The 12,337-nt window shown below is 39.5% G+C and overlaps 1 protein-coding gene across 1 annotated transcript; it reads right to left on the reverse strand.

The window, feature by feature from the left end:
• Nucleotides 1-6,708: 6,708 nt before the first annotated feature.
• Nucleotides 6,709-7,071, reverse strand: LOC131962421 (uncharacterized). Its single transcript, XM_059327424.1, has one exon. It carries the CDS (start codon nucleotides 7,069-7,071, stop codon nucleotides 6,709-6,711), a length of 363 nt encoding a protein of 120 aa, XP_059183407.1.
• Between the last annotated feature and the right edge of the window lie 5,266 nt (nucleotides 7,072-12,337).

The following is a 12,337-nucleotide window of genomic DNA, read 5'->3' on the forward strand; positions in this document are numbered from 1 at the left end:
CTGGATCTGCTTTTTCCAAGGAGACCAGTACATCTTCAACATTGCCCCACTTCTTACACAGTTCCTTGAACATGGTCTTTTCAAGGTTTTCAAAAGTCTTTGAGGTGGCTTCAAAGTCTAAACACTCTAGTTCAACCAATGTCCTTTCCAGCAGACGCTTCATGATGGCCCCTTGGTCTGTGAAATGCCATGTCAGCTTCATTTTGTTGAATATCTTTGAAATCAACTTTGCCAAGAAAATCTTCAGGTACACATTGTTCCTTTCTTCACGTCTTTTGTTCCTGTCTTCTTCCCATTCCTGTTCTGTTTCATCCTGTGTCTCCTCACAAGCTGAATGTGCGCTCGCGCTGATGCCAACGGGTGAGCGTTTTGCCCCATGTTCCACCGGAGTTTCAGCCCTTTCACTGTGGCTTCTGACCTGAGTGTCAACAGCTGGACAAACACCCACACTGGTACCAAGGGGTGAGCGTGTTGGCCCATGTTCCACCGGAGATTCAGCCCTTTCACTGTCGCTGTCGACCTGAATGTCAACAGGTGAATGAAGGCTCGCACTGGTGCCAAGGGGTGAGCATATGGGGCTATGTTCCACCAGGGTCTCAGCTACCCTTCTACCGTGGTAGCTGACCTGAGTGTTTACCCACCAGTCCATTAGCCCCAGGAAATTCCACACCTTGTTCCTGATGTATGCATACATGTGGATACGCGACTCAGGAAGGTCCACTGATTCTGGACTCAGGACTCTCATCTCCTCCTCCGAGTACATGGGATCGTCTTCTTCTTGCATGCCACTCCTGATATGACAGAAGAGGATGTCACTGAGTTCCTGTGTTAACTTCCTGTTAACGTTGACGTCCTCACCACTGGAAATGTTTTTGAAACTCCGTAACACCTCATTTCCACTCTGTGGTTCTTCAGAGTCCACTTCATGCAAAAAGGAGTCAACACTATCTATGAGTGTCTGCACTGCAGGCCTGTCTTCGCAATCATCGTCCTTGTGAAATTTGGCCTTCAAGTGATTCACTATACGATATATTGACACTTTTGCAAACCGCTTTGCAAAGAAGGCCCTCATTTTCCTCCTTGCTCCTCTCTTTGACTTCCTCTTGCATTGCTCTTCCAATTCAGGACTGGGGTCAGCTGCAGTTATCTCCTCTAAGCTATTAATTTCTTTCGAAACTAGCTTAGCGATGTCTGCTGCAACACCTACTATCTCCATTGAGTGTTCAGCATGCAGCAGATCATACTCGTCTGACACTTCGTCAAGAAGAGGTTCCAGGATCTCATTCACCTCCTTCCTGATTACTGTTTGGAAAGTCTCAATAAGAGCCTCTTGTGCTGGGACCTCCTCCTCCTTGTCCTGGTCGTCTGCTGAGTCTTCATCCTGACTTGAAATCGAATTGCGAGAGGGTTGATCATTTTCTGTGAACTCCATAACTATTGTCTTCTCGGAGTCAGTTGGACTTTTTCTCCAGGGAAAGCACAAGGTTTTCTTCATTCTCTCTGCGAATCTCTGGAACATATTGCAGGCGTAAGTCACGAGCAAATCGAGCCTGTTATGTGGAATGATGTGTTTAATTTCTACCGTAAGCTCTATTGGAGACTCCAAAGTGGTGCGGACGGTAGAGTTCACACTTTTTACAACCTCTTCAGCAACGGAGCTTGAGAAGCGTCTTAATGTGTGACTTTCGATTTGGTCCTCAACGTTAAGAACCCCTGTAATTGTCTGAGAAAGTGTCTCTGTCACACTGGACCTGATGTCCTCAACTTGATCACCACGTCTGATAGCGGTCATAAAGGCATGTGACATGGCTGTTATTATTTCTAAAACCAGCTCTACCAACATGATTAAAGTTACCTCATCACAAGTGCCTGATTTTAGCATCTCCCACTGCTCCAATGTCACCCTTTCAAAGAAGGATTCAAATGGAGGGCGGAGTGTTTCCACCGTAACCGCCGACATCTTCTCTCTCTCTATCTGCAATGGTGATTTTGTAGCCATAGTAATCGCCAAGTTTTCACTGCTCTGGTAGTTAAGCTATCAGAAAATGTCTTAATGTGATCCATGCTTATAGAATATCTTGGAATGCTGTATGATGTCATTTATGACATCATCGAACGATCAAAGCTGCCCAAGACGTTCTAAAACATGACATCATCAAGGTTCAAAGCATTCCATGACATCACATCACTCCCAAACAGCAAGTGGAGCTCAGCTAACGTTGCTAGGCAACTGGAATACTTCCTGATCAAAAGTTCCAAGTTGACTTTATTGTCAATTTTCAATATGTACCAGAGAGTCTGTCACAGTCCCATAGTGTGTAAGAAACAAAGATAGGTGTTGGTGTGTGTCTTTGTCCGTGTTTGTGTGTGTGTGTTTCTGTCTGTCTGTCTGTCTGTCTGTCTGTCTATCATCTCTCTATCCATATCTGTCTGTCTGTCTGTCAGTCTGTCTGTCTGTTGTTAGGGTTGTTTTCATTATGACAGTTTACTCTGTCAATGTTTTCCAATGCAAAAAAGTCAGATCTTGGTGACATTAGAAAATGCTCAAGACCGCACTATATACTATTTGCACAGCCATTTGTAAACTACAGTAAAGTTACACATTACTGTATTAAGTGAGGTTACTGAGTACAACACACTAAATATGTATGTTTCACATTTTTATTGCATATGCTATTTGCAATTCAAATGTTCACAGCATTGTGCAAAAGACAACAAATATAAACTCCTTTTGGGTAGAGCTGTGCAGAACTGTAAACAATATTGCAGTTGTAACCCACATGATACAATGGGTTACATTAAAAAGTGAAAAAACAGTCACATGGGTGAATTACTGCGCTTCTACAATGTAACTCAAGCAAACATAACTAATCTAGTACAAAATGTCAAGTAATGGTTGATCTCCAATAACACTACAGAATAACTCTGAATATGTTATCTCAGCCAACCAGCAACTCGCTGGGGTGGTTAGTCCCGCCCACCACCTCCGGTGATGTAGCGCGTGTGTATGTCTCAGCTAGCAAGTGGGTGTGTCTTGCAGAGCACGGGGCAGACAGAATGGAGTAGAGACAGAGGCACATAATGAGAGTTGTGTTGATATAAAAAGTGAATGAAATAAGGAGAGAAATGGAAGACAACTGCAAGATAAAACTAAACAGATTTTACTAGAGAATATAAAAGTCACGGTCGCGAGATGTTTGCTAGTGCAAGTGAGTTAGACAACTCGGTTGGCGTTTTTGTGCCGCCAATTAGCCGACTGCTTGCGCTAGCTTGAAAGTGCAGACATCGACGTTATTTTCCCTTGAGGACAACTTTGCCTCGTTTACAGCTTCAACAAGCAAGGTAAAACAAATGGTCCATAAACAAACATGTTGGTCTCATTGGCTGTACTGTATGTTTATGTAGCCCCCTCATGGTTTTACTGCCTGGACGCCATCAATTTTCGTGCTAGTCCAGCCTTCTCAGCACAGAAATCGGTGAGCATGATTATTTCATTTCAATGAGGGATTTCATTATATTTTGCATTTATGGAGCACTGTACTGAATTATTGTGTATGTACAAGCTGTTTATTAACAAGTTATTCCATGAAGGGATGTTATTTCATTTTGCACTTTATGTATGTGTATTTAGCCAACTTCTATGGCAGCTAAATTGTATTAATCTATAACTTGCCATGTTAAAGGGATTACACAAAAATTGATTGTGCAATATTGCATGTCATTGTTTATTTAAAGATCACGTCAGTGCAAATTACATGATGATATAGACGGACAAAATAGATAATTGATGCTCATGATACTTCTCTGACACTGTATGTCGACAGGTCAGGTTTTTTTTATTTTGGTTTGTTTATTCCTTGGACTGTCCAGTGATGCAGATGGCGAGCTAATCCACCTAGACCTAGAAGAGAGACAGGATTTAAAGATATCCTGCGGTCCCTGGACAGCTCCTGCTACACTCGGTGGTGCGGTAGGCCCAGTATCTACAGACGCCTCACGCTCAGCTCTATCATACAATTTCCCCTCTTCCACTACACACTTATCCATTACACGGGAACTCTGATGGTATTCTGAACTCTGAGCTCACTCCCATTTTTTTGGACCTTTTCACTGGACTTTGACTTGATACATATGGACTTACCTTTTCATTCCCAGAAGTCTGTGTTAGCGGCTGAGTTATTGGATATCCTCCTTCAGTGAATAGTGTCTGTAAATTGCTTTGATATTATTATTATTTTTGTTTTATCATGAGTGTTTGAACTGGATTGGAAATTGAAAATCTTTGCTTGAATTTAAAGTTGATACAAAAATTCAGGTTACAGGGTGCACCCAAAGTAGGATTGAGATATTGTGAATTTACAGTTTTTTTACAACCGCTATGACCCGTTGTTCAATACTTTTAACGCTTTTTCAAAACTTTTCACTCAGTTACCACAACATCAGCCTGTGTGGGCTATACAATTAACACAATTCTTCTTCTTTTGACACAAAATACACACATTTTACACGTTTAAAATTAATTTTAACTCCTTTTACACACAAGCTCAATCAAGACCAAAACAGGTGAATTTTCAGTTGCTTTCACACGGTTTGTCAAAACAGAAAACCTCATGTTCAAAACTAATGGATTGAAGATTATATTGATCACAGCTTCAGCTCCTTTTTCTTTTTGTGTATTTGACAATACAGTAATGAATGACAGCCAAATGCAGATTTTTTTTCCTCTTTACTGTAAGTCATTTTCATTTGCAATACAGTAAAGTGTTTACTGCAAGTCCTGTCATTTACTGTCTTCTTCTTTCATAAACATTCTGCAAAGCTGCTCTGACATGGCTCGTTCACTTTTTGTACAGAATGTTGTACAAAAAAAAGGAACACATTTCATGCCCAACAAATGAAAATAAGTAATAAGTAAAGTAATTTTGATTTTGATTAATTTGATTTTTTGATTTGTTTTTTTTCCTGAAAATGAAATGCTGAGAAGAAGTTATGAAAATAACTGAATATAATAACGAGCATTTAAAGCCATTTCAGCAAATATGTTGTTAACTTTCTAAACATGCAAACACTGCGAATCCCCCACACAACACCTAATACCACCAACCCTGATTCTACTCTGTAGATGTTACAACTTTAAGATTTTTTTTCCTTTGAGCAAGCAAATTTTTTTTTTTAACAGTCTTTTTTTTTTTTTTTAATTAAACAAATACTTAAAGAACAACGTCTTCAGTAGGAACCACCAGGCTCGGAGCAGAGAGCCAAAGACAGAAAGTGAGGAAAGTATTGACGAGAGGGAACAACACAATGTTGGTTGGGCTCTGCATATAGGATTGTTTTTACAATGAGAAAAACGTACAATAAAGCCAATCTTTAGCTTCAACTGAATGAACAATTCTCAAAATATACAATACAAAAGGCATCAGAGAGACCAAGAAACAGGTCAGAAACAGGCCTCTCATATTCAGAATGAAGTGTTGGTGGTTCTGGATAAGACACTTTCTGTAGTTTTTACGTTGGGCTTTAACATTCTGTGACAAATTAAAAAAGCTGTTTTTAAATGACAAATTCATAGGAAAACTAGGGTTAGATTATAAGACTTATTAGAGACCATTATTATTGTGGCTATGAACGTTCTGCTATTACATTTAAAACTGTGTACAAAACACACACACACACACACACACATATCTTTCACGTGGATATCTCCTTGAATTTGAGACCACTGCGGGAAAAGTTTAACGTCAGTTAGTTGAACCTTTTATATACATTCTTTATTTGTAATTAATATTACAAGATCAGCCCAAAAAAACTTACACTTCCTTTTAGCAGGAAGCCTATTGTATCATGTTATGATGTGATACAGTTTGATAAAAGATTATGTACCGTGATAGAGGTTTTTATCAATATTGACCACTGCTACTGAATATTTTAAATCATTTGGTATGAAACAGTCACATTTAGTGAAGTCAAAGATATGAGAGAAAAGTTTTAAGCGGCCTTTAACACTTGACAGCAGAGAGAGGAGTCCATGTTCTCTTCATAACATTTAATTAAAAAGAATTTCAGTCTCCTATAAAGGTAAAAGGTAAAAAAAAAAGTCAAAGAGGAGTCCTGTTGAGTGTCCTGGTCATTCCTGTTAGTTTCTTGTTATTCCACTATTCTGCCCTTGCAAGAATGGCCGACTCCTAACTTGGCAGATAGATAAACAGTTCCTCAATAAAACACTCTTCAGAGTCTTCAGATTTTTGATGCTTTACTTGAGAATAGTTGTAAAACTGCAATACACAAATAAAAAAGGATTGTCAGACTTCAGTTTTGTCTGTTTCTCATGCATTCATAAATATACACCAAGTTAGCGCTTAGCTCAATGCTAACATAAAATGGAAAATCCAATTGACCGGCTAGCGCGTTAGCATCGGACAAATTATAATAAACGGGACACCATAACAAGCAAGTTACACATCAACAGTACTTACAGACTTATGTCCCTTCTAAGTACAGCAGGAAGAAAAATGAAGACTGAGTGAAAATGAACTCCTGTAAGCCTGCAGGAACAAAACAGTGCAGCAGCAACATGTGAACAACTCCTGACACTCTTAAAGGGGCAGCACATCCACTTCACTGTAAACTGTAAAAAAGGTAAACATTTAAAAAACTGAGGTACTTGTATTCCATGAGCTGACAGTGGTGTTGGTGCATCTCCATCATTTACTTGATTCTGATCTCGAAGCAGAGGCAGTTGCAGGACTCACACTCTGGAGGCGTACAGGTGCAGGCACAGTCCCACCCACCACAAGAAGGAGACGAGCACGGAACGGCCAAACATGAGCGCATGGTTGGCAGGCGACAGTCACACATTTCACCAAATCTAAAGCACTCCTCACATATGGAAATGTCTGGACAGCAGTCACTGCACTCTGAAGAGCAACGGTCCTTGAGGCAGTATCGGATCCACAGTCCGATCCCCAGGACCATCATGTAAAGAGTCAGAGTGATCATCAGCACCGCTGGGAGAGGGATGGAAAGCTCCCAGATGGGCAACACTTGCATTGTCTCTTTCTGAGAAGACATCTTTAAACGCCACAAGCCTCACATCTCTGGGAAATCGTCCTGAAGGCTCCTGTGCTTTCATAAATGCGTCTTGTGAATAACTATGAACCCTGAAGTATTTAAAGTAAAGTCACATTTTCTATTTTATCGGTAACTGTGGAAAAATATGAGCAGCGTTTGCTGGATTAGCTGTGGCGGTAGTTGCGTTGCCATGGAGTCAAAAGAAGTCCTTTCTTCACGTCTTTTGTTCCTGTCTTCTTCCCATTCCTGTTCTGTTTCATCCTGTGTCTCCTCACAAGCTGAATGTGCGCTTGCGCTGATGCCAAGGGGTGAGCGTTTTGCCCCATGTTCCACTGGAGTTTCAGCCCTTTCACTGTCGCTGTCGACCTGAATGTCAACAGGTGAATGAAGGCTCGCACTGGTGCCAAGGGGTGAGCATATGGGGCTATGTTCCACCAGGGTCTCAGCTACCCTTCTACCGTGGTAGCTGACCTGAGTGTTTACCCACCAGTCCATTAGCCCCAGGAGATTCCACACCTTGTTCCTGATGTATGCATACATGTGGATACGCGACTCAGGAAGGTCCACTGATTCTGGACTCAGGACTCTCATCTCCTCCTCCGAGTACATGGGATCGTCTTCTTCTTGCATGCCACTCCTGATATGACAGAAGAGGATGTCACTGAGTTCCTGTGTTAACTTCCTGTTAACGTTAACGTCCTCACCACTGGAAATTTTTTTGAAACTCCGTAACACCTCATTTCCACTCTGTGGTTCTTCAGAGTCCACTTCATGCAAAAAGGAGTCAACATTATCTATGAGTGTCTGCACTGCAGGCCTGTCTTCGCAATCATCGTCCTTGTGAAATTTGGCCTTCAAGTGATTCACTATACGATATATTGACACTTTTGCAAACCTCTTTGCAAAGAAGGCCCTCATTTTCCTCCTTGCTCCTCTCTTTGACTTCCTCTTGCATTGCTCTTCCAATTCAGGACTGGGGTCAGCTGCAGTTATCTCCTCTAAGCTATTAATTTCTTTTGAAACTAGCTTAGCGATGTCTGCTGCAACACCTACTATCTCCATTGAGTGTTCAGCATGCAGCAGATCATACTCGTCTGACACTTCGTCAAGAAGAGGTTCCAGGATCTCATTCACCTCCTTCCTGATTACTGTTTGGAAAGTCTCAATAAGAGCCTCTTGTGCTGGGACCTCCTCCTGCTTGTCCTGGTCATCTTCTGAGTCTTCATCCTGACTTGAAATTGGAATCGAAATGGCCAAAATTTTGCATTGAAGTGAATGGGACGGCCGAAAAAAATTAGCAAAAAAGAACAATAATTGGAGATTTTTAAACGTCTACTTCTCCGGCATAATTTCACCTAGAGACTCCATTTAAACTTTAAACAGTAGACACAAGTCTTGTGTATCGCTGTTTAAATCCACGTTTCGATAGGCCATATAGTTTTTTATAAATCCCTGTTCAATGACCATGATCATTTTTGGAGAAATTCTGAGATTATCATGGGTGTGTATTGCACGGAATGTTCGTGTCACAGTGTGTGACATCATCGCCAGAGTGTAGAGGGAGAAAAAAAATTGTCAAAAAATAAATTTGAAAACTGCGCTCCAGGCCGCAAATTCCACGCTACAGAAATAATTTTTACATAGAAATGTAGGAAAATTTGTCTTCTCACTCACAATCCTCTGGTAAAGCTGTCAGATTTATAGTTTGGATAGTTTGAAAGCAATTGATGCCTGTCCAAAAGCATTTGCAATTTGTTGTAAGGAATGAAAAACTTCTACTATGATGTGCACAAATGACTAAATGTTGTGGAGGTTAAACTAACTGTTGTGCAAATGTTAATAGTGATGTAAAAAATGCACCAAAGCGACTGAGAAAAACTGTAATAATGTACAGGTTTTCTCAGTTGCTTTGGTACATTTCCTCAAAACCTCCACGTCATCTCACTTGTTCACATCATAAAAGCTTCATGAAAAAGTTTTTCATCCTTTAACCAAGTTAAATAAATGCTTTGCTGCACTCATGCAAATAACTATGTACAATTGTCTGGAGATTCCTACATTATCAAAATCATCAATTGCTTATGTCCTGTTAGTAGATGCTTTTACTGCTGCTCTTTCTGTTTTTCTATTTTTCCATTCTTTGGTTTTCCTTTATTACATAAAAGAGGGCCTTGAAGAAAGGCGTGCCCTCAGCGTATTAACTGACTAACACGGATGTAACAAAGTGATTTTACCTTTACAGCATCTTTAACTGTGGCATAACACATTTTAGAAACAGTAAGAAGGTCAAGGAAAACTTTTTTTCTTCCAGTTCTATTTTGATCTTTCAGTTTTCAAATAAAAGCAAAAACCTATCCAGAGCTCATATAGAGCGAGGAGTCTGCGTGGTGCTAAGTGCAGCACAGCCTTTTAGCTCTAATGAGTGAAAGTGACAAATTGCCTTACTTATGCATTTCAAAGGGTAGTGATTTTTGTGTTTCCGTAATATCTGGGTGTTGGTCCTTTTTCAGACCTGTCTGCCCCTCTTGTGATCCATTATGTGTGAACTCAGTGCCCATTTTTACTAATTTCATAAAGTGTTTGTGTGAGTGCCAAATTAAGGGCCCACTAGCCGATCGTAGGCCACATGTAGTGCTTAAGGTCGTGTAGGCAATTAGCCCAAAATGCTTAAATTCAAACAAATACAGTAGTTGTTCAGACAGCAGCTTTCCACTGTGTTATTGAGGGCGCTTTTATACATTTGAAGTACCATTTAGGCCTGTAGCCCTGTGGGATCTGAGTGACACTTTGAGGTATTTTTAGTGTGTGCTGTGGAGGTTCAGAAAAGTTTATTTCTGTAAGTGAGAAGTTTGTTCCCAATAAAAAGTCTTCCTTGGCCTTGAAAAAAGTAGTTGAGAAAATAACCCACACTGAAGGTCCACTTACATTTCAAGAGCTTTGAACCATATCTTACAGTAGGGGTGTGCCATATCGTATCATTCACGATAATCTCGGTATATTTTTTTAATGGTTAAAAAAAATGCATATCATGATATTTGCAACATTCCTACTTGTTGATGTAGTGGCGTTAGGTTGAGTGTCTGTTTGTTAGCTGCGAGCTAACATTAGCTAACAATTAAAGTAGTTTGAATCACAAAAAGCTACTTACTTCCTGTCGCTAAACACGTGCAGTTTTCAAATTAAGAGCACAGTGTGTTAACAGAATCCACCACATAATTTACAAGACTGTCAAAATAAGATGCCTTAAATAAAACATACAAGAACCTTTATTCTCCTTTACAATATTTAATTAAAATATGCCCCCGGAACCCCTAAATGGTTATTTTTATTATTCAAGTAATTTTTTTGTAACTGTTGAGATTTGCACTTCACACTACATATTTTATTTACGATTTTTTATTTATTTAAAAAAAACAACGATTTTTTTTATTTATTTAAACATTTTAAAAAATATATTTTCTATATCTTTTTAAGTATTTCGTCATATCGTCAAGAATATCGTTATTGCAAAAATAGCCTGAAATATTGTGATATTCTTTTAGGGCCATATCGCCCACCCCTATGTTACAGTCTTCCTCAGTGGATGGAGTTGCTCATTTGTCTTATAATAACCACCTGTCATGACACGACTGAAGTTCCACTGAGCCTTCTCAATCTGCTGATGAAGATTAAGTGATGCACTTGAAAGACCTGAAAAAAAGCTAGTAGTTTATCATCTGAGGCTTATCCAGGAGTCGGGTTGGACTAGCATTGTCTCTGAGCTCCTCCTCTGGGATCCTGAGACATTCCCTCACATCTTTTCATGTTGAATTTGTCTACTGTATGCGATCAGTACATCCAAAGGGATTTGACAAAGTGAAAACATCCAGCAATGATCAGAGAAACACACAAAAAACTTTGATTTGTTTAGAACAAATACATTTAGAGTCACCCTGCAGATGGCAAATGTCAGTCTGCCTGTTAGTGTTTCTCACTGGCTTTGGTCCAAACTGAAATATCTTACTGTATGTATTGCCATTACAGTTTTTGTTAGTCGCTTTCCTGCATGTCTCAAATCACTTTTAACATTTGCACAACAGTTAGTTCAACCTCCACAACATTTAGTCATTTGTGCACATCATAGTAGCAGTTTCTCATTCCTTACAACAAATTGCAAATGCTTTTGGACACGCATCAATTGCTTTCATACAACTCTCTGCTGTTTTATAACATTGTCATTTGCTTATGTCATGCCAGTCAAAATTAACTATACTTGTGAATGCTGTATAGTCATTCCATATAAAACTAAAAGTCCTCATTTCATTGCTTGAATCATTACATACAAAAATATTGAACTAGTTGTCAAAATCTGTCACGCAACTTTTATACATTTTTTTTTAATCTTTATTTTTTTACTGAAAATGTCTCCAGAATTGAATAAATTTCTCTCAGGTAAAACTCAGCTTTCACTGAAGGGAAGGGCTGTGTGAAGCATTAGTTGCAACCAATGATAAGCCACTTCTCTACAATCACTTAGAGCTGAATCCCATAAACCCCATAAACACTTTACAAGCATATATGAACCAAACAGGACCGTTTCTACAATACTGTGACACTGTAATGTGCACAGCTCTACCCAAAGGGACTTTATGTTTGTTGTAAATAAGGGTGTATATGCAATAAAAATGTGAAACATACATATTCAGTGTGTTGTACTCAGTTACCTCACTAAATACAATCATGTGTAACTTTACTGTAGTTTTCAAATGGCTGTGCAAATAGTATATAGTACTGTCTTGAGCATTTTCAGGTAGCGTCACCAAGATCTGACTTGCATTGAAAAACTGTCATAATGAGAACATGACAGAGACATTTGACTATCTTGTTCATAAACATGGTGTCAGGACTTTTCATCTTGATGTCACTGACACTTTCATTGACATGAATACTTGCTTTTGAGGAATGAGCTATCCATTTTGAGCAAGTGACACACTTTTGCAGGTTATCAACTAGGTTTTGCAGTTTAAACTAACTGTTTTGAGAAATGTATTTACTGTTGTGCAAATGTTCATAGTGATGTGAGAAATGCACCAAAGTGACTGAGGAAAAACTGTAATCTTGTTGCAGACATTCGTGGTCCCAAGATGAGAGCTCTTCCTGACTTGGTTGATTCTTAGAATTTTCTCCTAGCACCTACATGAGATTGATGTTCTTGGTTTTGGAGTGAACTGTTGGCTGACTTGCAACGTTGGCGCTGACATTCATTGTCCTTTATCTTCATCATGAG

Source organism: Centropristis striata, chromosome 23 (assembly GCF_030273125.1).
Source record: "Centropristis striata isolate RG_2023a ecotype Rhode Island chromosome 23, C.striata_1.0, whole genome shotgun sequence".
Classification (NCBI taxonomy): domain Eukaryota; kingdom Metazoa; phylum Chordata; class Actinopteri; order Perciformes; family Serranidae; genus Centropristis; species Centropristis striata.